Source organism: Phaenicophaeus curvirostris, chromosome Z (genome assembly GCF_032191515.1).
Source record: "Phaenicophaeus curvirostris isolate KB17595 chromosome Z, BPBGC_Pcur_1.0, whole genome shotgun sequence".
Classification (NCBI taxonomy): domain Eukaryota; kingdom Metazoa; phylum Chordata; class Aves; order Cuculiformes; family Cuculidae; genus Phaenicophaeus; species Phaenicophaeus curvirostris.
Window position 1 is genome coordinate 17,214,784 of NC_091431.1, and position 24,009 is coordinate 17,238,792.

The 24,009-nt window shown below is 51.7% G+C and overlaps 1 protein-coding gene across 4 annotated transcripts; it reads right to left on the reverse strand.

Moving 5' to 3' along the window:
- Positions 1-140: 140 nt before the first annotated feature.
- NR2F1 (nuclear receptor subfamily 2 group F member 1) lies at positions 141-10,745 on the reverse strand. 4 transcript variants are annotated; one of them, XM_069881089.1, is made up of 4 exons: positions 10,041-10,745; positions 6,374-6,901; positions 1,259-1,446; positions 141-1,174 (listed from the first exon to the last, which is right to left on the reverse strand). In XM_069881089.1, the coding sequence occupies exons 1-4, from the start codon at positions 10,489-10,491 to the stop codon at positions 1,166-1,168; spliced, it is 1,176 nt and encodes a 391-aa protein (XP_069737190.1). In that variant the 5' UTR covers positions 10,492-10,745; the 3' UTR covers positions 141-1,165. The 4 variants fall into 4 exon arrangements, with proteins under 4 accessions (XP_069737190.1, XP_069737191.1, XP_069737192.1 ...); XM_069881090.1 differs by lacking the exon at positions 10,041-10,745 and adding an exon at positions 8,454-9,173 and having other exon boundaries at positions 142-1,446; XM_069881091.1 differs by lacking the exon at positions 10,041-10,745 and adding an exon at positions 7,832-8,004 and having other exon boundaries at positions 142-1,446.
- Positions 10,746-24,009: the final 13,264 nt, after the last annotated feature.

Here is a 24,009-nt window from a genome sequence, read left to right on the forward strand (position 1 = left end):
ATGGTTTACATGACTCGGTTACCCCTCATACATATCCTCTAACTTCTCCCTTTTAACACCAGTACAGGAGTTAAAAATCCGGGGAGATTTCTATTTATTCATGTGTGTTGGTTTTATTTGGGATTTTTTGGTTTCTTTGTTGTTGTTGTTGTTTCCTCTTCATTTTTTCTTTTTTTTGAGGAACTGTTGGCATGTTTCAAGCAACAAGACTCATGGGTTGTGGGGTGATAACTTGATTTTTTTTTTTGCTAAATTCTTTTATTTTTGTTTAAATTCTCACTTCAATTTTAATTCTTGAAGAACAGCTTCGACAACATATATCGCACTCATTATAAGAAGCAAAGGGTTATATCAAAAATTATTAGTATAGAATCACAGGAAACCTGGTTTGGAACCAGAAAAAAATACAAAACAGATATAGATACATAGACACAGGACAATTTTTTTTTATAATTATTTGGAAAATGTTATTTTCCCCTAATTCTCGTTTCTTTTTTTCTTTTTTTTCCTTTATGCGCATACGATGTTTAAGTTTTACAAAAAATGAAAATAAAGACTAATATTTTACAAAATGAGTAACAATGCTCGTGGTAAGTGTTTGCGCGTGGAATTTGTTTGTTTGTTTGTTTGCTTGGGTTTGGGATTTTTTTTCATTCTACACAAGGTTCAGTTCAGTTTCAACGCGTTTTGTTTTTGTTTTTTTTTTGTTTGTTTTTCTTTTTTCTTTTTAACTGTACAGCATATATCAACAACAGTCCACAATAAATCCTGGAAGATCCAGTATCCCCTTCAGGTTTGATTAATATCCCCTCAATACTCATATTTTTTTTGTTGTTTTTATTGGTTTTTTAAATTTTTTTTTTGCTTTTTTTGTCTCTTTTATTATTATTATTATTTTTTCCTCCTCTCCAGAAAAGAAAAAAAAAAAAAAACCGGGAAAAAAAAAAAAAAGAAGGCGAAAAAACCCAAAAAGCGCAACACCCCGGCCTCGGTCCGTCCTTTCACCCCAACCGCGGCCGCTCCTCTGCTCCTACTCGTCCCTCTTTTGTCCCGTGTCCGCCTCCCGGGCCCCCCCGCACCCCGACTGCCCCTCGGTGCGGGCGCTGCCGCCTCCGCTCGCTGCTCCGCGCCTGCTTTCTCTCCGCCGGGGGGTGCGGGGTGGGCTCTAGGAGCACTGGATGGACATGTAAGGCCAGTTGAAGCTGCTCCCCGACAGTAGCATATCCCTGATGAGGGTCTCGATGGGAGTTTTACCTACCAAGCGGACGAAGAAGAGCTGCTCGATGACGGAGGAGGAGACGGTGCGCAGGGAGGGCAGCCGCAGCAGCAGCTTCCCGAAGCGGCTGGGCTGGTTGGGATACTGGCTCCTCACGTACTCCTCCAGCGCGCACTGGGACTTCTCCTGCAAGCTCTCGATGTGAGCAGCATCCGACAGGCCGCAGGCGTCTGCCCGCAGCATCCGCGCCCGCGGAACGGCGGCGGAGAGGAGGAGGAGGAGGGGGAGGGAAGGAGGAAGGGAGGGAGGGAGGGATGGAGGGGGAGATGGTTAGTGGCGGGGATGCGACGCTGGGATGGGGGGGGCGCCCCCAAAGGCGCACACCCCCCCCACCTCCATCCCACCCCGCAGCATCCCGTCTACAGCATCCCGTCCTATCCCACCGTATCCCATCCCACAGCATCCCATCCCATAGCATCCCATCCCATAGCATCCCATCCCGGATAAACCTCACCGCCCCCGTGGATGTTTTCAACGGGAAGGGGGAAGCCGTGGGGGTGCCAGCACTCCCAACACCCCCCGCCCCAACCCCCCCCCCCGCTCCACATTCCCAACAACCCTTCAACATTCCCAACATCCCTACACCGCCCCCCGGGACGCTCTGCGGTCCCGGCCCCGAGAAACCCTTCACTGGGATGCAGGAAACAGGGACCAGCCCCCCTTGAGCATCACCGAGGCGGGGGTGGGGGGAAAGGTTGAGGTTTTTTTGCTGGGTTTCTATTTTTTTTTTTCCTACAGAAAACGGTATTAATTAATAATAAAAGCTGAAGAGCGGAGGCGCGCATAGGCAGAGGGAGACGGAGGGAGTTTGTTGACATGGCTGCACATCAGAGGGAAGCAGCGGCTGGCAGGGAGCCGGCCGGGGGATGCCGAGGGGATCAGGGGGTCCCCTCCATCCCCTGCCCCGCCGCCAGCCGCACCGAATCGGCCACGTCTTTGCAGTCTGGGCGATAAATCCTTGGCGGGGGTTGGGGGGAAAGAAGGCCGGGTTATCCCGAGGGGTTGCGGTGAAGCCGGCCGCGGCTCTCAGACACAAAGCTTAGGGGAGGGATGCAGCGGGTGAGCCCTGCCTAAATGTGTCCTTCCCTGCATCCCTGTGGCATCTCTGCCGCCAGGAACAGCCCCCTGGCACCGTGCAGAGCCACACGAGCTGGGCAAAGGCCTGCTAATCCCGGAGCAGAAACCTTTAGCATCCATTCCTCTGCAGCTATAGGCGTTATTCTGTGCGTGGAGAGAGGTATGGATGCATCTGTGCGTTTACACACACCCCCTGTGAAAGCAAAACCTAAAAGAAGGGATAATAATGCACAGGACGCTTGTTGGGGTGGAAAAGTGGTTGGACGGTTGAAACCAGCCACATTGTTTGGGAGATTAATAATAAATATTAAAAAAAAAAAAAAAAGCCAAACCACCAGGATCAGAGGGAGGCAGTCAGCTGGCAGTGCGGTTTAACGCAGATCAAAGCCAGACTTTGCTAATATATAGATCCCAATATGAATTAATGTATGTTAATGGCCCCCAAAAGGACATTACAAAATTGTGAATGTGGAATTATGACCCTGGAAAGGCACAACAAATTATTCAAAGCCAAAAAAAAAAAAAAAAGAAATTGAAAAGGAAGAAAAAAAATCAGTCGCAACTGCATTTTTGAAGTTTAAGTCTTCCCATATCAAGAACTGGCTTTACAAAGATTTCTGAACACCTTCATCTACAATACTATGGCCTCGAGCAAAAATACAAATAAAACAAGCCATAATTCAGGAACTTCTGAGGAGGAGAACCTTTGACCTGAGCTGCGGACTTGGCATCCCTCAGATACACAATTATCTGAGCCAGGATGCTCCGCTAATCCATACTGTACCTCTAATGCAATGATATTTTGCAACATCTAAAGCACCAGGTTGCGACGTATATACCTATCAAAAGCTCGGGCCTGTTCTTGTTTGCAATATGTATCAAAAACACAGGCCTGTTCATATGTTGATTGCCACAAATCACACTCCATATTTACATATATCTTGCTATTTTACATGCATTATCTGCCCATTATGCATTAGGATCCTATTCAACTTCCAAACAATGCAATATGAAAGGGTCTTACTGACACCCTAGCAGGGCTTTCTTTCTTTCTTTTTTTTTTCTTTCTCCTTGATGCCCCATATGTCATACCCTTAAGGTTAGTAAAATATTTATCAGAGATTTACGATAAGTGCACCTATAACTGCAGGTCACCGGACAATGAGGACGGGGAAGTTGCTGGCTGGAAGGGCGACAGCCTGAGGATGGGGTAGTTTTAAAAAAAACCGCCTTGGGTTATGCCTTAGACCTCCGAACACTCAGGATTTTTCTCATGCCGATAATATCTATTGAGCTTTAATTATTTTAAATGGCCTGACATACGCCTTTGCTCGGGCTTTATTCCTCATCCTCAAAGGTGATGGTGGGAAGGCTCAGCTCTCCCCTCAGAATAAGACTAAAAAATGATGACAATTAAGGGATGCACAGCTCGGTCAGGTTATGGAGTCCAGAGAGGTGCATTCCATGGGAGAAATAATGCAGACCGTGTTTACCGGAGGTGAATTATTGTTCCATCTCAGAAAGTGGGCTAATGTGAAAATCCTGTGTGCGCCTTTTGTTTTGGTTTTTATTTTTTTTAAATATGGCAGTGTGTCAATAAGGGAAAGCTCTATATTTCTTCCTGCAGTCTATGGAAAAGAAATTATGTAAATAAATAATCATTACTGTTCAGCACACTCCAGCCTTCCCCTTTGTAGTGGCGGGAATGTATTTCACGTTACGCATTCAGGAGAGTTTAGTATTCAGAAAATATAGATGTAATCAGCTAGCATCTAACTAGAAATCAAAGTTCCTATTGCGCTGCAAATAGATTTATTGGATTTATGTTATCTGGCTCAGTCCCTTCCTGGAAACCTTTATTTATGGCCAGGAAAAAGTAGCTGCAGGAATTAATAACTCTAAAGTTTGGGGTAAAAAAAAAAAAAAAAGAAGAAGAAGAAGAAGAAAAAAAAAAAGAGAAGAGGGAGAAGGGAGCAAGTTTTGGGTCACGACCCAGCCGTTGGACGGTAGCCAGAATTTTACGGATTAAATTCATGCTATCCGGAGCCCGAATGTAAAAACCACAAGAGGAGAAACCCATGCCAGCTTTAAATATTTAGTCCTCAGCGAAGGACTTAGGACAATATGCCTAAAAGTGACTTTTCCATCAGTCAAAGTTTGTTTAAAAGTTGGATGACTTTGAGAAAGGCTTCCCGTGAACTCCCCTCTGGCTAAGCAATCAAAACAAGTTTAGCGAGGAGTGGAAATGTGCGGATGGGGGTAAGGGGTAGATTGCTCCTGACAGCTGTATTTCCATTTTCTGGGATCGCACGGGGCATCCCAGAAAATGGAAATACAACACAACAGTTCCTTCCCTCAACCCCCTTCAAGCTCAGCTTCATCGTGGGAAGGGGCTTCTCCCCTCGCAAACGCGTAGTTATTAGGTTTTTTTCCTAATACATGCAAATGAAGGGCTCCTCTAAAGCCACTAACCGCGTTTTCAGCCAAGGTCGATGGTTTGGGGAAGGTGCAGGGGAGGAGGGAGGGGAAAATGAAGAAGAGAAAGAGAGAGAAAAAAATATTAAAAAACACCCCTAGGTGTCCCGAGGCCTTCGGAGGGTGGAAGGGCCGAGGTACTGGCCAGCCCCTCTCTGCTTGGGAAGAATCTCTGGATGTTGGGTCTGGCCAGAAGGGAAAAAAAAAAAAAATTAAAAAAAAAAAAAGATAATGAAAAAGCAGGCGGGTTCCTCCCTGTGTATTGATGAGCACCCTGAAATGAATGGGAAGGGAAAGCCTGGGAGTCTGCTGGCAGGCTGCGGGGTTAAATCAGCCTGATAAATGCCGGCAGGTCTCTTTGTCACTCCTGAAAAACATGTTTCCATCAGGAAGACTTATTAAGATAAAATACATTAAAATGTCGAGCCGGCTATTCAGTAAATCTTCCATTTGTTTTAAGATCTGCACTTTATCCTTTGCAAAGAAATATTCCCTCCAAAGGCTGCGAAACTGCATTTGCACTGGAAGGAAAAGGGGGCAGTCACAGTACACGTCTCCGACCACCCTGCATACAAATTAGAGACTCCTGTCTAAATAAATTATCCGATGTTCAAATCGATATTAATACTGCATTCGCTACATTACAATATTGTGCGAATTTAGGAGTCATTTTAATACAATGTAAATACTATTTTTCATGCGTGAAAGGCAACAAATATTGATGGATTATAAACTGCTTACTGTTAAACAAGGCCTTTGAACGATTTGCCATCTTTGTTCAGGAATGCTTTTAATTTTGCCTCGGCCTAGTTTTAAGCCAGATTTATCGGGGGCTGTTTAGTTATCGCTAACTGGGAGGACCGGTTTGGAAAAGGGGGTGTGTGGAGGGGGGGGAGAAACCGGGACAAGAAAGGATCAAGGGGAAGGGGGGCAGGGAGGAGGTTGGGGGGGTGGGGGGGAAGGAAAAACAAACAAGCAGGGGGAAAAAAAAAAAAGTGGCAATTAGCCCCATCGTGGCGATAATTAGAATAATAATTAAAAAATGACACTGGCAGGCCTCTTATCTCGCCTTGTTTCCATTTCCTATATTTCCTCCACATCGTTCGCCTTTGATGTTTATAAATTTCTCCCTCGCAGGTTACAATAATAGAAGACGCATTATATTCTTATAGGCTGCGACCAGAGCACTTCAAAGGCGACGCTAATGCACTTTCCCGCTAGTTAATTCGAACCATCTATCACAGGGAAAAAACTGTTAACATGCGTGTTTCCACCGCCTCCGCTTAATTTGATATTTTATATGTATTTTTAGTATTATTTTGGGTGTTGTTTTTGGGGTTTTTTTTTTTGAGGGGGAGTATTAAGACGCCAACACCGGTGGGGTTGAGGGAGAGGTTGGGAAAGAAACCTCGGCCTCCTGTTTTCTTGAACACATTTTTCAGTTGTAATGAATTTTTGGGGTTTCTTTTGGGGGGGGTTGGGGTTTGTTATTTTAATTTTTAACGGCGCTCCCCCCTCCCTCTCCCCCCCCACCCCCTCCCTCACCTGAGGTGAAGAGGACGATGGCTTTCAGGCAGCTGTACTCGGCCGAGTCGACGTGTAGCGCCTTCAGCTTCTCCACCTGCTCCTGGAAGATGCGGATGTGGTCCATGAAGGCGACGACGCGGTCGGCCGACATGGGGGAGGCGTGGAGGCCGGCGGCGGCCAGGAGCGGGGCCACGTGGAGGGGCATGGAGCACTGGGCGGCGTTGAGGACGAAGAGCTCGCTCCAGGTGAGCCTCAGCAGGGCCACCTGGTCGGTGATCTGCAGGTCGGGGAAGAAGGGGATGTTGCGGGCCCACTCGACGGCGCTGAAGAGCAGGCGGGCGGCCAGCTCGCAGATGTTCTCGATGCCCATGATGTTGTTGGGCTGCATGCACTGGCTGCCGTAGCGGGAGGTGGGATAGGGCTCGGCCCGCAGGAGCAGGGAGATGTATCCCGAGAGATAGCAGTGCCCGTTCAGGGGGTCCCCGTTGGTCAGGGCGTACTGGCCGGGGTTGGGCTGGGTGGGCGGCATCCTTCCTCGCTGAACCGCTGACAAAAAGAAGGAGAGAAGGAGAGGAAATGTGCATCCAGGAGCTTCGCAGGCATCGCTCCGGCGGCGCTGCCAGCCAGACGGAGACAATGCCGGGCTTCTTCTTTACAACCCCCACCACCACCACCCCTCCCCACCACCACCAGCACCACCACCACCACCACCAGCACATCCAGCCACCCTCCCTCCTCTCTCGCTCGCTCCCCGGCACACGCACAGGCACGGACAGACAGAGGCATGCGGAGCCGGGCAGCGGCAGCCGAACCTGCATCGCCCCCTCCCCACCCGGCCCCAGCTCAGGCAGTCCCAGCGCAGCGGCAGCCAAGCCCCCCCCAGCCCCGGTGCATTCAGGCTTCGCAAAATAAACACAGATTAAAAAGAAGGAAAAAAAAAAAAAAAGAGAAAAAAAAAAAGCCAAGACAAACAAGACAAATCCAGACCCCCCCCTCCCTCCCCTTCCCCCCTCCTCTCTCGCAACAGAAGGCAGCCCCGCACGTTAAAAGACAAAAAAATAAAATCAAAGAAATCCTCCGGGTGGTGGGAAAGCAGGGTTAAAAATCACAGCCAGCTGTTAAAAATATAGCCAAGCTCTGTTGTGGATCCCAGCCGATTGCCCTGGTAGCACTGAGATTTAGAAGTGAAGTGCTGTGTCGCTTTTAAAAAAAAATGAAATGAAATAAAGTAATTCATAAAAATAAATGCGTCCGTGTTCTTCAAAAATACTCCGTCGTCACCCTTCGAGCTGGAACAGGTCGCAGCCCCCCAGCTCCCCACCGCTAACTTTATTACACAGAACCAGCTTTCCATAGAGGACCCCCCCCATCCCCCTCCCAGCAAAGTTCTCCCTGCTAAAAGGAAGAGAAAGGTTAAATATTATCAAGGGAAGGGGGGAAATAAAACAAAACAAAACAAAAAAGCTCCGAACTTACAATAGCCAAACATTCGTGGTAAAAAAAGGGGACGGTGTAATTAATATCTTTGGTGCGCTGTTGCCACTGCAAAAGCCTGCAGTCAGCGTTGCACAGTGAATGCACAAGCTTGCAACTGCAAAAACACTGGATTCATTAACCATCTCCACACAGAGCGCAAGTAATGCCTCGAGTCCCGAAAGCTGACCAAAGTTGGTGTGTGTTTTTTTTTTTTTTTTTTTTTGGTGTGCGTGTGTTTTACTCCATCAGTGCCAGCCTGTGCAGCCGCATGCCATGTAAACAAAGGTAACTTCAGGGGGGAGATGCGGCTGCCCGGGCTCTTTCCCTGCACACATAGCCACGCACACCCTCACGCACCCGCATCACGCACATCACTCATCTTTCCGGCGTGCCACATATTTTTTTTTCCCCCCAACTTTCTCTTTCCCTCCCCACAGAGCCCTCCTGGCTTTCCCGGGCCGAACCTCTCTCTCCTGCTGCCCTCCAGCCCACCTCTCCCTCTTCCATCTGCCTATAGACTTGGCAGCTATTTTTCAATTAACTGCAAGCACAATTCTAACTCGTATTTTTTTTTTCCCTCCTCCTTCCCTTTTTTTCGCTCCCCCCCACCCCAGACGCCTACCAACAGCCCCTGAAGCTACCAATGAAGTCGTCATATTTGCGAGCTCTTTCAGATCTGGAGCAGCTTCATTCCTTTTCTCCTGGCGTATAAAATATGATTTTAAAACCAATTAAGGCAGTAGTAATCCCCGCTCCGCAAAACTGCCTGCTTCGCTGATGTGACTCTAAGACATCTTTAACGACAGTCACAGGGTAAACTTTAACCGTAAACCGAGAAAATACATTTCAAGGAGAAAGGAGGGCAGCAAATCTTCCTACGCAAGAATGAGCCTGGACGCAAGGAAAAACCACAGTGACTCTTGGAAAGGAGGAGGGGAAAAAAAGGGGGGGAAAAAAAAAGAAATAAATAAATAGCAGAGCAGTTGGAAATGGTGAGGAGCCCGCTGCCAGATGCAGGCTGCGGATCCTGCTAAAATGAGAAGGACCGGTAAATAGGTTATAAATCGCGATTTGTATACAGGCTTTAAGGAGAGGGTGGAGTTTGATGGAGAAATAAAATGAGCAGCGTGCTAAAGGGGAGGAAAAAAAAAAAGATAGAAGAAGAAATGACAGAAGTAAAGAAACCCGGTTCAGTCACAAACTTTCCTTTGAACGCATGGAGTGAAAACAAGGCCAAATCTCGCACAGGAGCACGCTCCGGGGCACTGGGAAGCACAGGGAAGCGGACACACAGTAGCGCATTTCCCCCTCATTTTTCCCCCTTTCCTCTTTTTCACCCCTTTCCTCTTTTCTTCCCGCACTTACACGTCTTTCATCTTTCTTTTCGGGAAAAAAAGCGAGGCCGGGAAATGGATCTACCGAGCGTTGTTGCGGGTTTAAAAAGAAAATGATGGGGCGGAAGAGGGGGTGTGTATGGGGGGGGTGGAAGGAAGCTGAATGGAAGCACATCTCGTACGGGAGAGAGGGATGCATCTCCCCCCCACCCCCCCCATCACCCCCCCAGGTCTCATCCCAACAATAGACAAAACCACATCCAAACACACGCACACACACGCGCGGGAGCGGGGACCGCGGCTCGGTTGATAAATATTAAGCGAGCGGTGGTGATAATAATAATAATAATAATTAATAATAATAAATTCCGGGCACAATGAGAGCAGGGGAAGGGGCGAGCGCGAAGGTGCCGGGGAAAGGGGGTGGGGAGGAGCGGGGAGGAGGGCAGGAGGCACAAGCCGAAAAGCAAAAGGAAAAAAACAGCACCAACCACCATCAACAATAACAACAAAACCTGGCGCAAAGCTGCCAGATGGAGTGCAGGCAGAGGGAGAGATTGACATGTGCATGGAAACAGGGAGAGACCTAGATCGCCGCCGAGAGCCGTAAATATATATATATATGTACATATATATACATCCACACACACATATAGGGAGGGATAATACACATAGGCACTCTGCGCGTGTATCTCTATGCCTACGCGTGTAGGTGCGCGCGTGTGCGCGTATCGCACAGACACACTCACACGCGTGGAAGCAGGCAGACAGACAGACAGACAGGCAGACAAGACAGACGGAGAGCCCTGGCAGAGCCGCGGAGGGGAGAGGGAGGGGAGCGAGAGCAATTCAAAGAGTAGGGAAGAAATATTCACCTTCCCGCCTCATGCCCACTTTGAGGCACTTCTTGAGGCGGCAGTACTGGCACTGGTTGCGGTGGTGCTGGTCGATGGGACAGTTCCTGTTGGCGCGGCACGTGTAAGTTAAGTTCCTGCGGACGCTCCTCTTGAAGAAACTTTTGCATCCCTCGCAGGTGAACTGGCCGTAGTGCTTCCCGCTGGACTTGTCCCCGCACACCACGCACTCGATGTGCTGCTGGCTCTGCCCCGAGCCCTGCTGGCCCGTCCCCTTGTCCCCAGCCGTCCCGGGCGTGGAAGGGGGTCCCGGCTGGCTCGGGGTCTGCGGGGTGTGCGGCGCCGCCGACCCCCCTTGCTGCTGGGGCGGCTGCTCCCGTGCCGGCTGCGCCGCGGCGGGGTTGGGGCCGCTCGGGGTGCCCCCGGCCACGTCTTCCTGCGGATCTCTCCAGCTGCTAACTACCATTGCCATATCTCGGGCCCAAAAAAGTGCTGGGGAGCGGCGCGTCTCGCTGCGGGCTGCCGGGGAGGAGAGGGGCGGGGGGCGGGGGGGAGGCGGCTTTCGGACGGGAGCCGGGGGCGAGCGGGGACCCTGCCTGCCGCCTGCCTCCGCCTCGCCTGCCGCTGCCCTGCTGCCGCCGCCGCTGCCGGCTGGAGCCGCTCCTGCCGTTTTCGTTATTTTATTTATTTTTTTCCGCCGCGAGCCCCCCTTCTCTCGCTCGCTCTTTCGCTAATTTCTAATTTTTTTTTCCCCCCTCTCTCTATTTTTTTTTTTCAGGGAGGGGGAGGGGGTGACGGAGAGGATTTTTCTCTCCTTCTCTCTCCCCCCCTTTTTTTTTTTTTTACCCCCTCCCTTTTCCTCTTCTCCTGCTCTTCCCACCCCCCCACCCCCCCCCTCTTTTAAAACACCGCTCTGTCCGCCTTCTCCTCGCCCCCCCCCACCCCCCCCCCCCACCTCGCCGCCACTTCAAGTTGCAAAATCAGAAACGGCAAACAAGGGTGCCGGGAGAGGCATCCAGAGGAGTAAAAAAAAGGAAAAACCACAGGCACAGGCGAGGCAGACACGCGCGCACACGGCCGGGTCCCCCCACTCGCGCACACGCACACACGCACGGGCACAGGCACACGCGGTCCGGGCGCTACGAGCGCGGAGGATGCGCAGGCATAGAGGAAGCCGCGGCGCCGCCGAGGAGGAGGAGGAGGAGGAGGAGGAGAGGGAGGAGGAGGAGGAGGAGGAGGAGGAGGGGAAGGAAGAGGAGGAGGAGGAGGTCGCCGCTCGCCGCTCGCCGCCGGGGCCCGGCTGCCGGGGTCTTGGGGAAGCGGGAGGTGGGGGAGCGGGAAGGAAAAATAAAATGTGAAATAAAGGAGCCGTCCAGCCGGAGATCAGGGCATGGAGGTGTCCGGGGGCCAGGTCCAGGGCAGGGAGCCGTCAGCCATTCAGGGCGGCGGAGCCGGGGAGCGCGGCGGAGGCGGGCGGGGAGCTGAGGCAGTTTGATCTGCTGTCGCGGCGGCGGCGAGGAGGAGGAGGAGGAGGAGGTTGCCGGTCGCTGCTCTTTCTCTCTCCCGAGCTGCTCTCTCTCGCTCTCTGTCTCTCTTGCTCGCTCGCGCTCTCTCTCTCTCCTTCTCCTTTTTTTTTTTTTAAAAAAAAAAAAATCGCCCAAAAAAAAAAAAAATCGGATGTGACTAAATTCACAGAGGAGACGAATTCACGGCGAAGTGTAAAAATAGAGAACGAGAGTAATAATGACACGCGCAGGAAAAAGAGAGATCCAAAGTAGGTCGGGTAAATAAATCCTCTTCTTTTCCTCTTTCTTGCCCCTTGCTTCTTCTTCTTCTCCTGTGAGAGCGCACGATGCCGGTTGCGAGGAAAAAAAATAAAAAATAATAATAAAAAAAGAATCTCTGGAAATCGCCCCCAAAAAGGTCCTTTTTTTTGTTTGTTTGCCTAAAAAAAGTATTTCGGGTAAAAGCTCGTCAGCCAGAAGCGAAGCCCTCCCCCAGAATAAAAAAATAGGCAAGAATGGTCAAAATAATAACGGTATTAAGACGTGAACGAGTCCTCTCTCTCTCTCTCCAGGCTTTTTTTTTCACCCCCCCGTCTCTCTCTCTCTGCTTTTTCCCCTTTTTTCTTTCTTTCCGAGATTTTTTTTTTTTTTAGTTTCACCTCTCTCTTCTTCTCTTCTCCTGCAGGAATGAAGCGAAAGACAGAAGGAGGCAGGGTGGAAAAAAGAAGAAAAGGAAGGAGAAGAGGGAGATGAAGGGGGGGAAGAGAAAAAAAAAAAGCACACAACTAATAGAATATGCAAGAAAGGGGAGAGAGAGAGAGGGGGAGAGAGAGAGAGAGACCCAAAAAATGAATGCGTTTAAACGGGAAGCCTAGCAGAGCAATGTTTCCGAAAGGGGGATCTGCGCGAATGTCTGTATATAGTGAACTTTGACACTACTATTGAAACTGACACGTTTCTATGGAGATCGCTGCCTTATATGGAGCTCGTGTCAAGGAGCCAAGAGAAGGGCTGCTGGCAACTGATAATCAAAGGCGACTGACTGGTCAGAGCCCTGAATCGGGGGGAGAGAAAATGGGAGGCTAAGGTTAGCCAAGCCTCCTCCACTCCATTGGTTGCCCCCCCTTCCCGCCTCTCCCCCCCCCTTTTTTTTTTAAATTTTTTTTTTTTTCAATTCTCCGCTACCTACTGACTGGGATGGGGAAGGGAGGGGAGGAGAGGGGGGGGGGAGGGAGGGAAGGTAGAGGGAAGGAGGGAGGGAGGGAGAGGGGATTCTTCTGACAAGCACAATTTACATTGAGATCGCCCTGCGCTGCTATTTACTTTGAGACCTGATTAGTATGGGTCGTCTACGGTCTCTCTCTCCCTCTCCCCCCCTCTCACACACACATCGGCAGAGGAGGATGCATTGCGATAGGCGGAAAGGGAGAATTAAAAGGGAACGATGTGGGCTCCCCGAGAAAAAGTTGGTGTGGGTTTGTGGCTTTTTTTTTTTTTTTTTTTTCCCCTCACCCCCCTCCGCCCCTCCCCGAAATCGGGATTTCTCTCTCCCTTCCCAACTGCGGGAGCCGCGCTTGGAGGGAGTGGGGGGGGGGTGGGGGGGGGTGGGGTGGGTGGGTGGAGGGGTGGTGTTAATGATGGGGAAGCAAACACGCTCGGTGCTCGGAGGGGCACACACGGACACGCTCCACGCGCACATTTACGCCTCCACACGCTCCCATTCCACTTCGTGCTATTCCTGCCTCCCGTCCCTCACCCTTCATTCCTCACCTAATATGTCCACTCTCCTTCCACCGCCCCGCCGCGCTTCCCGAGGCTGGGAAATCACACCCCCTTCCATTTTATTTGGGGCGGGTGGGAGCAGCCGGGACAGCCCCGCGGCTGCGGGTCCCCCCGCCCCGCGCCCCGCGATGCTCAAGCGCGGTGCCGGGGATGCTGTGACGGGGGGGGGGGGGCGGGGGGATGCGCGGTGCTGATGGGGGGGGGGGTCCGCGGGAGGTTCGCCCCCTCTCCGAGCCTCTCTCCGCGCACCTCCGCGCTGCTCCGCTCTCCTGCGCGGCCCCGGCGGCGGCGGCGCGGAGCGGGAATCGCTGGAGCCGGCTGCCATCTAGCGGGCACCGCGCTGCCCGCTTGAGAAAAGGGGGGGAGTGGGGGGGTGTCGGGCTGCCGAGACCCCCAGCCACCCCTCGCACCCCCCTCTGAGCTTCTGGCATTTCTTTCTCCCTTTCCTTTCTTTATTTTTTATCAGAAAGCACCCTAAGGAGAAGACCCACCCCCCCCTTCCTTGCCATTTCCATCCTTCCTTTTCTTGCCTTCCCCCTTCTGCCAGAGGTCTGGAATTGGCTTTGGGTCGAAAGAGTGCGTGTGACAAAGAAACAAACTGTAAAAAGGAAAAAAAACCCAACAAAACAAACACCACCCTGCCTCCCCCAACCCGACTCTCCCAACCTCCTTTTAGGTTCCATAAAAGTTTATAATCAGATTGGAAGCCGGGGGAAAAACCTGCAGGGGGAAAGGGGGATGGAATCTATGACAGAAGTTTTATTGTTATTTTTTTTTAAAGGGATGTTGCTTTCATTAAAAAAAAAAAGCTTTCAACTTTGATGTGTCGGGATCACTTTTTTTTCCTCTCCCCCCCCCCCCCTTCCCCTGTCAGCTCTGAAATCTGAGGCTGGGAGCCGGCTGGAGAGGAGAATCCTTCATCATTTCTGAGATCAGCATAAACGCTTGATTTTGTCCCGAAATAATGAAGAGATTTTCAATGAGTCCCTCGGCCAAGCCGTCTCTATTGTATATTGCATTGATAAAAAGGATGTTATTGACTATGCAACAGTAGGCTCCTTTCCTCTCTCTCGCTCTTTCCAAATAAACTCTCGGTCCTCTCTCTTGGTCAGTGAAAAGGTGAAACGAATAAGATTAAACCGGACAAAAAAAGCAAGCTCGGTATGTATATCATCTAGATTTTACTCCCCAGACTGTGAAAAGACAGGGAGTAAAAGAGGCAGAGCAAGGCACGGAGAGAGAGGGGGAGAGAGAGAGAGAGAGACAGAGACAGAGACACAGACACAGACGGAGGCGGAAAAGCCTGCGAGAAGGTGGACGGACCCAGCCGCCGCCCGGCTCCTCCCGGCCCCGCTCCCCGGGACACCCCAGGCAAGTCCCCGCTTCTCTCCTCGGGCTTTCGGGGCGGAGGGAGGGGAGCGGGGCCGCGGCACTTGGCGGGGAGACCTTCCCCCTCCCTTCTTAAGGCTCCCCCCCACCCCCGCCGGTTGGAGCATCACGTTATTTGGCCGGAGGGAGAGGTGCCTAACCCTCATTTTATCCCTATGCTCACCCCCACTTCCCCCTTTCCCTCCCCACATGCGTGTGTATTTCCACTGCCCCCGCCCAGAAAACACGGACCCCACGATCCACGCGTGTTCTGCGGGGCGCAGACAACCCCCCCCCCCCGCCCCCTCCAGTGCCCCCCGCGCAACTTCAGCGCCGGGCGGGGATGTGCCAGCATCCCGAGGCTCTTCTCCTCTTTCACCTGCTCTGTTTGTTATTTGATCACCTAAATGAAAAGATCGATGGCAGCCTCTTTATCTGGGTTGATAGTGTCAACAGATTAAAAGGGCAGCAATCAGATGCTTCCCACACCGGGTCGCCCGCAGTCGCGAAAATGCCCCAAACCCGCTCAAATTGCGCTGGTCCGGGGCAAGGGGAGAAGTGTGCGGCGGGGAGGTGTTTTCTCCTCCATTATTTATTTATTAAATTTGCTGTGTGCTGAGGGAAAGCGAGTATTAAATATGGGTTTGAAAAAAATAAATAAATAAGGCGATGCATGAAGGGCCGGTGAAATTTGCGGGATTCCCGAGGAAAATCCCGCCTGCGGCGTGCTGTTGTTGTGCAGGAGCCTTGGGGAGGGAGCCGGGACGGAGGGCATCCGTCAGGAAAAGTAGCCTCATGCTTCAGCTGACCGGGCTGGAGCACGGTTCTGTCGACGGGAGGCATTTCCTCCCCCCCCTCGACAAATTACAGGGACACTTAGAAACGGTCACAACTCACATTTAATTGGGAAATGAGCTCTGATTGCTTTTTAACCTCTGCGGATCTGGAATGGGTAGAGGAGACTCCGCTGGGAACTTGCTAAGGCTTAATTTTCCCTCTGTCGCTTTCTCCAGGCCGGGGTCCAGACTGGTATCTGAAGGTGGCAGTGTTTTGGGGAGGATTTATTTATATTTTGTATTTAAAATTTTGTTTTATTCTCCCTTTTTCTGTGTCTGTCTTTCTCTCTCCTCTTACCCTGGTGTAACACAACCCGGGACGGCATTGGCTTCCCTCTCTCCTCTCCTCTCCTCTCCTCTCCTCTCCTCTCCTCTCCTCTCCTCTCCTCTCCTCTCCTCTCCTCTCCTCTCCTCTCCTCTCCTCTCCTCTCCTCTCCTCTCCTCTCCTCTCCTCTCCTCTCCTCTCCTCTCCTCTCCTCTCCTCTCCTCTCCTCTCCTCTCCTCTCCTCTCCTCTCCTCTCCTCTCCTCTCCTCTCCTCTCCTCTCCTCTCCTCTCCTCTCCTCTCCTCTCCTCTCCTCTCCTCTCCTCTCCTCTCCTCTCCTCTCCTCTCCTCTCCTCTCCAACCCTCTCCTCTCCAACCCTCTCCTCTCCTCTCCAACCCTCTCCTCTCCAACCCTCTCCTCTCCTCTCCTCTCCTCTCCTCTCCTCTCCTCTCCTCTCCTCTCCTCTCCTCTCCTCTCCTCTCCTCTCCTCTCCTCTCCTCTCCTCTCCTCTCCTCTCCTCTCCTCTCCAACCCTCTCCTCTCCAACCCTCTCCTCCCCTCTTTTTTTCCAACCCTCTCGTCCCCTCCGGAAAGGAAAAGTTCCTCTGAAGATTAGTGATGACAACTTCCACACGCTATTTTTGGCGGGGAGGGAGACAAGGAGAGGTGGGTGGGTAGAGTATAATATAAACCCCGTGGATTTATATTATTTTGTTTTTTATAAGTGGCAGGGCAGTGTGTAATCTGGGAGCTGAGAACCATAGCCTGCGTTTTCCAAAACAAAAGTGCCTGCTTCACCTGCCAAGCTCCACCAGGCAATGTGTGTATATATATATATATATAAAAGTGCAAAAATGCACTCACACACGCATGGACGTACATATATGCATGTATATATATATGAACATATATATATACAGGCAGACACGCAGGGAACGGGGTAGAGGGAGGACAATAATGCACAGGCTGCTGTCACAGGGTGCAGCCAGCAGCTCTGACACGCAAAAATGTCCCTCTAGCTCCCATTTTTTGGCATTTCCAGCCGTCCTCTGCTCTGCCTGGCGGGCACCGGGATGCTGCAGACCCAGAGGGTCGCGCTGGGGGTCCCTTCCCCTGCTCGCTCGCCACCCTCTTCCCCCGCCCCCTAGGTCGGAGCCGTCGGGGCGGCCCCGTTCCCGGGCCGGGCCGGTTCCACCGGGACCCCTCCCCACGTCAACCGTGTTTCCCACCCCCGCCGCCCGCCGCGACCCCGGTGCGAAGTCCTCCGCAGCCAGGCCTCATCTCCCAGCCTTTCCTAGCAGGCCTTTTTCTCCTTTTCCATTCTGTTGTTCCTGTCTTTTTTTTTTTCCCTCCTCCCTTTTCCGTCCCCTCCACCCCCGCCTCGTCAGAGCCACAAGGACAACCAAATCCTTTCAGGAGGGCAATAACAGACGTGCGGGAGGTGATGCTTTTTACGGGGGAGCCCTCCCTGCCCTGGGAAGGGGGTCCCCGATGTCCTGCATCGCCCTGGGAACAGGGGCGACCCTGAATGGCTCCTACGTGTGTGGGGGGGGTCTGGCTAGCTGCCCACCCCCCAGCACTCGCCCACAGTCGCCCCTGGGCTGCTCCGCGCCGGCCTTCGCCGCTTTCTAAAGAAGGTTCGAAGCCAGAGGGATGGACGCCCCTCTCCTCCCCTCCTCCCGACCTTCTGGGTCCCTTCCAGGTATCCCTGTCGCCCAAGCCCAGGCCGTTTTACTGCGTGCCACTGGATGGCCTTGGGGAAGAGGAGCATCCACTTTCCTCTTGCTCAGCTCCCCCCACCCCACACAAGCCCCAGGACACCCCATCACGCAGATTCCGCCTTATTTATTTATTTATAATAATAATAAAATCTCGTGGGGGCTGACACCTTTCTCCCCCCACCCAGAATATCCTCCTGGCATCGCGGCCGACATCCCTGCCTTTCCAGGAGGAAAGGATGCTGCACATCCCAGTGAGTCCTGCTTCTCCCGTGGAGGGTCCTCCCAGGAAGATGTTCTCCCCCTTCTCCTAGCCCTTTGCGTGTGCTTAACCCGGACTTGCGACCCTCCTTCCCCCCTCCTGCCTCCCTGGGTCTATTTTAGACGGGATTGGGAAAAAAAAAAAAAGCGGCGTGTCCCGCTTCGCGCCCCCCGCCCCCAGCATCCCTTCTTGCAGCCCCCTCGGGAAGGGGAAGGCAATCTGCCATCCCCGCAGCCTCCCCGGCCGCGCAGAGCCGCGGATTGTGATTTCTTAGCGCTCAGAAGTAGCGGGCTCCGGTGCCAACCCGAAAGCAGGGCGCTGAATCACAACTTTGCGCTTGCTATCCATCCTAACAGAAACGCCTGAGCATCCCGAAGTCTGCCTATATTTTTTTCTACTTAAAAAAAAAAAGAAAGAAAGAAGAAAAGGAAAAAAAAAATCTGTGCCTAGCACTATAAAAAAACCCAAAACCCAACACCAAACCCAACTGTGTGCGGTGGGGAGGGAAAGCACCCAAACCGGAGGCCACTTGTCTAACAGCATAAAGGAGCATGGCAATTCCCAAACAGAGCTCCAGGAAAAAGAAATTGATGACCTCTCGATGCAATTCAAACCTTCCTATATAAGGCAAATCTGGGAATCATTTTCAACACACTGGTGAATCCAGGACCAAATATTTACTTTCGGCACACACGAAGCTGCGGTGATGTGGGCGCCGAAGCCAAGAGAAACAAAAGTCTACAAAAGCCATTAAAGACGAGGCTTTGCGTTGAAACACCTCTGACCGTGTATTAAACCTCCGGCTTCTGTTAGGGCTGAATTTGGTGTTATTTATCATTCCTAATTGGGCTGGAGCTTCTGATGAAGAGCTGACGTTCGGGAACGGGTTTGAAAGTTGTGAGGTTGTCCTGACAAGGCAACCGAGAGCGGTGAATAATCATTTCCTTAATAGTTACCTGTCAGGGATCCCATTTCTTGTACTGCGGGGATTAGTCCTTCAGGAGCGGATTCGAGCTGGACTTTCCGCAGACCAGAGATCGGCTCCAAGGCGTTTAAGTATTTAACGTCACTTTCCCCCCACACACCCCAAAGCATCCGAGATAAAACGGTGCAAAAGTATTTTTTTCTGGGGAAAAGGCATCAGCGCGGCTGGTAACAGCAGTTGCGATACGGTCATATTTACCTCATCAGAAGTTGATCCGAGTAATAAACCTTAGCGTTTTCAATGAAAACTGTCAGGAGTAAGATATGTTTATTACAGCGTATTCTGGCTGCGTAGGGAGGACGGGGATGCGCTTTAGCTAAAGTTTAAACGAAACAGAATAAACACAGCAAACCCGCTCCAGCCCAACACAAAAGCTGTAAATGACTGCTATGTATTTTTACCACGCGAAGGCTTTCCCCCCTCTCTTTTTTTCCCTTTCTTTATCTTTCTTCCCCCCCCCCCCTTTTTTTTTTGTTCACACGTTTCTAGGGGTGAAGCCCGGGCATATCCAACGGTGTCGTTAATAAGGTATACAAAATTGCCTGATCCTACCAAACGGGGCTAGAGTTATATGTTTTATTGTTAACCCCTTGCACTGAATCTTCTGAAGCTGAAAGGGAAAAGGAAAGGGCTTTTGTCCGAGTTGATCCTTGGCTATTCTGGGGCTCAGGTTGGTGTGAAAGGGACGAGGAGGTCACTTGAAATCTCCTTTTATCTACTCCTATTTTCTCTCTGGATCAGCAACTTTGAATAGACACCATCTAATCGCTCGTAATGGAAAAAAAAGGGGGGGGGGGGAGAAGAAAAAAAAAAAGGTGGTGGTGGTGGGCTGTGTGTGCTCTGGCAGCAACGAAAACGCCTTTGCGCGGGGGATGCCTGCCCGGAGGGTGCGTGTCCGCGGGTGCGCGCACACAGGGACCCCCGCGGCCAGACCCCCGCAATACACGCACCTTGCGCACCCGCGGGAGCACCGGCGGGACTGAGAGGAGGGTCTGAGGGGTCAGCTCGACGTCGAGGACCCTTTGCCGGGGCGGGGTGCGTGTGTGTGTGTGTGAGATGATGCTCGGGCGTGCGGAGAGGCTGCCCGGCGTGATTTTCCCCTTTCACCCTCAAACCCTGGGATTTTGGTAGTTTGCTCTTATTGAGGGTGCCAGGAGAGCCCCGGCAGCCGGGAGAGGGTGGTTTTTGGAGGGGGATGCCACCCTTCGGTGGGCAACTTACTCCCATTTGCTGGCTGCCCGAGCCCGACAGGGTGCAGGTGATGACGGAGTTGCCTGTGGCTTTTTGGGTCACCTTGCCAGGGCTGGTTATTCAATTTTTTTTTGAGGCGTAAGCAAAAAAATTAAAAAAAAAAAAAAAAGGTAAAAGAGAGGCGGACAAAATTGGGGCCGCTGGCAAATAGGAAAAGCTTTGTTCTAGAGGCTCAAGCCAGGGCACTATCTCTTCCCTCCTCGCCGCTCAGAAATTGGCGTTTCTTTTCTCAGTCTGGGATGCTTTCGCTGTAAATTCCTTCAAGTGACTACTTTGTTGCTAAGGCTACAAGTTCCCATCCCAACACACAAATCTTTTCCACTCCAGGACCAGCTCAAGCCCTGGGCAGAAGTCTTGACTTAAGAGACCTACTTCAAACTCCTTGGAGTGCCTCCCTGCTAAATACCTGCTAAGTCTGCGGTTGCAATGAAGGGCTAAACATTCGCCCCCCGTCCCCCCCTTCTCTCTTGTGGTACGTTTTGCTGGGAATAGATGGCGAGAAGAAACCCAGTCCAATACAGATTAAATTAAGTAGAAGAAATCCAGCCGGTGTATATTTTGGAGCTCCGGTGGGGCGTCAAACCGATGTTTAACACATTTTTTCCACTCACTGTGCACAATTCCTTAGCCCCCACCTCCTGGTTTAATTTTTTCACCCCCCGAGGGGCAAGCGGTTTCGGGGGGCGGATAGAAAAAGTCTCCCCCGACCCTCAGACCTCTCCTCATCCTCCGTTTCCTCAGGCAGGGCTGGAGGAGGGGGCACACGGGCTCCTCCAGTGAGTCCCAACTGGAAGGACTGGGGGGTTATCCAAGCAGTCCTTAGATACGGACCTGGGGTGGAGGGGAATTAGATTTTTTTTTTTTAAACAGGATCACCCTTCTCCTTCCTACCCATCGCCCTCGCCCCCCCTCTTGGCTGCACTGGACGGGAAAACAGGGTTTTATCACCCCCAGCTCAGCAGAGTGGACACGTTTGTGGACAGCTGAGCACCCCTCCAGCACCCAGATGGGAGCGTGGCTCTCCTGGATACGAAAGGAGAAAAGAAAAATACCCCAACCCCAGAGACTCTCGTCGCCTGGAAAAGTTAAGCGTGACTTGGTGAACGTTTGTAAATGCAAATAGAAATGAATAAATAAACCTCAAACCAGGTAGTTTGGGTGTAATAGTTTAGCAGGACTAATTGCAGACAATGGAGCTGAAATGACTTTTCCAATTAGCTGCTGGTTGGAGTTTAGTTGGAAGAACTGTCAGCTCTAGCGATGGGTAATTGCTTTATTGCTCACAAAACTATCATCTATTTAGAACATATGTGCTAATTGCTCTGGATGGGCGTCGGAAAAGACACCATAAATCTATTAGCACTTTAAAAAGTCTAGGGTACTTATAAGCGACCAAACTCACTTACTTGGCGCGTTAAGGGCGAGATTGGCGCCTGGATTGTAGTCTCTCCAGAAAATACAAATAAAATAAGATAAACAGACGCAGCCACATGTATGCCAGGTTATATGCGCGACCTCAGAGAGGAGGGGGTGAATAGTGGTCATCTCCAAGCGAGGAAAGCCTCTTTCTATAGATCAAGCTGGGGCAATAAATCACTGTCATAAAAACTATTTTCCTCTTTAGCCTTGCACTATTTTTTTCCCCAAAAAAGATTAGTTTAGAAATCTTTTAATTGGATTACTCTGGAAAATTAATCTCCTTTAGGCTCGCTAAGTTTGTGTACCAAATATTTGGAATTAATTCAGTGCCACAAAAAGCATCCGGGATGCCTTTTGTTCGAACTAGCTAAGAAAAGGGACAGGTAGGGAAGGTTGGCATTTTACCGTAAGCATTCATGTCCTCTCGCAGCTCTCTGTGCATATTCATTGCTGTATATGTCGCATTGTGCTGCATAAAATTGCTATTGTAAAGGAGATAAACAGAATTGTTTGCTGGGCTGCACTGTGGAACAGGTCTCCAGCGCGGGGTGAGGAGTTTAGGAAAAAAAAATTAAATAGGATAAAGTAAAAGTTTTGGCAGCCCAAGGAGGAGTCAGTCCCCCAAGCACCGCGCTCTGAAGGAGCATCCCGGGGCGAAGGAGCATCCCGGGGAGAAGCTGCATCCCGACCCCGCTCCCCGGAGCTGCCCGGGGGTCTTGGTCCCACTCCCAGGGCGTTTCCTGGGACCTAAGGGCCCTTTCGGGGCTGCCCCATCCCGGGCAGAGACTCGGGGGAGATTCCCTTAGTTTTCACGCCAGTTTAGCTGTTCGCAGCATCCCCGTGAGGTGTGGTTAATTGGAGAGGGATAAAGGCGTAATGACTTGTCAGGGAGACGGTGGTGACTCTGTAACGTACCGTCTTCTTCCCCCCCCGCCTCCTATAAGCGAAGACGCGCCATCTCTCTGCTAAAAGAGCAATAAAGCTGGGTTCATTTATTTATTTTTATTTGTTTATTTTTCCCCAAAGGAAACGAACCTGCGGCTCGTTCCCGGTGATTTATGCGTAGGATGCGACAGTCCTCGGAGTCCTGACGGCAGGGGGGACCGGGAGGGGGTCAGGGAGCATCTCCGAGGGGCAGATGGGGAGCAGGGATGCTGGAGCAGGAGGCAGGGACCGCGTGTGTGGGTGGGAGCGAGTGCGTGTGCGCTGATCCTCAGGATGAGCAGGTGAATTGGCAGAACGGGGTGGGCACGACTCGGGCTGGAGGATGAGGACGCGGCTGAGGGTGAAGAGGGGTTTTTTTTGACCTCTTGAGCGCCGGCCGAGCTACAGCTCAGCAGGGAAGTAAAGTCTCTCCCCAGACCCAAATCCCTGCCTCGCTTCCAGGGGTCAGCGCTCAAGGCACCTCCTAATTAGCGTGTGCCACTTCCGAGTCAGCATTAATTTTTTACCCTCAGCCGCTACTGAACTGTGAAACGCCGAGTGGGATTATCCGCGTTTGGAGAAAGGATGTGGTACGGATGCGCACGGAGTCACACGGAGGGAAAAGTTACAGAGAAAGGTGGGTGGGCAGAGGTGGTTTAGTGTAGACACCCACACCCCACGGTACAACCTGACACTGGGGTGCATCTCAAGAGCTCAAATCCTAAAACTCTGGTGGCAGGAGGGACACCAGCCATCACCCGCAGCCCTACCCGTACCGCCCCGCTCAAGACCGTGCAGCTCGCTGTCTCCATCCGGAGGTTATGCACTCGCTAAACAGCCCTGTGGTCGGCAGTGAATTAATTATTGCGGCGCTGATCCTGCCGTACTTCAGCCCGGATCCCCTCTCACCTTGTGTCCCCCCTTCGGGTTCCCTCCCGCTGCGCACAGGTAGAAGTTTCTCAGCCCCGTGCTGTAGCTAAACAGATTAATACACGTTGACAGAGTCTTTATCCCTCCTCACTCGATTTTAAATGAATCTTAAAGTCCCTTCCGAGACAACAGGGGAACTCTCCCTCTGCCTGTCTCCCTGTCTATCTGCGTGGGCGTTGGATGTGCCCTGTGGAAATTGTTTACAGTTTGGAAGGCTCTAACGTTGATTTTCCAGCTTTGAGCTCCCTCTGGAAGCGGAAAGAGCAATTACTCCACATTACTGTACATATTTCATTGCCGTGATAGATCGCAGGTGTTGCAGTCACCGCTATTGTCTGGTTGCTCCCGCAGCCCCGAGACCGGAGCCCAGAGGATGCTCCTGCTCCGGGTGGGATGCTGGTCCCGAGGATTTGCCACGCAACCTCCCCACACCCCGCGGGTCCCCACGCGCTATCGACCCACGGAGGCTCCAGAGAGGGATAGGGGGACGTCCCCATCCCCTTCTCCACGCCGCTCTCCTGCTCTTCAGCCCAAGGTTGGGAGGGAAGGGACGGCGAAGACAGCCGCTGGGCGGAGAGAGGGGCAAAAACGAGGCGAGGAGGGTACGGAGAAAAACCCCGAAAGAGCTAGAACACCCCGAGTTTTTTAGCCAGAAGGTGCTTTGGGACGGCGGCTTTTAATTTAGGCTGTGCAGTGGTCCTTTAGATCCAGGGAACGCACTTACAGCGGGTGTCAAAGGTGCAGTGT

Excerpts from the sequence above, each read along its gene's own strand:
- NR2F1 (XM_069881088.1), bottom strand. The coding sequence starts at position 10,491 with ATGGCAATGGTAGTTAGCAGCTGGAGAGATCCGCAGGAAGACGTGGCC. Across the intron at positions 6,902-10,040 it reads AGTGGGCATGAGGCGGGAAG|CGGTTCAGCGAGGAAGGATG; the intron begins GTGAATATTTCT and ends TCTTTTTGTCAG. Across the intron at positions 1,447-6,373 it reads CATCGTCCTCTTCACCTCAG|ACGCCTGCGGCCTGTCGGAT; the intron begins GTGAGGGAGGGG and ends TGCTGCGGGCAG.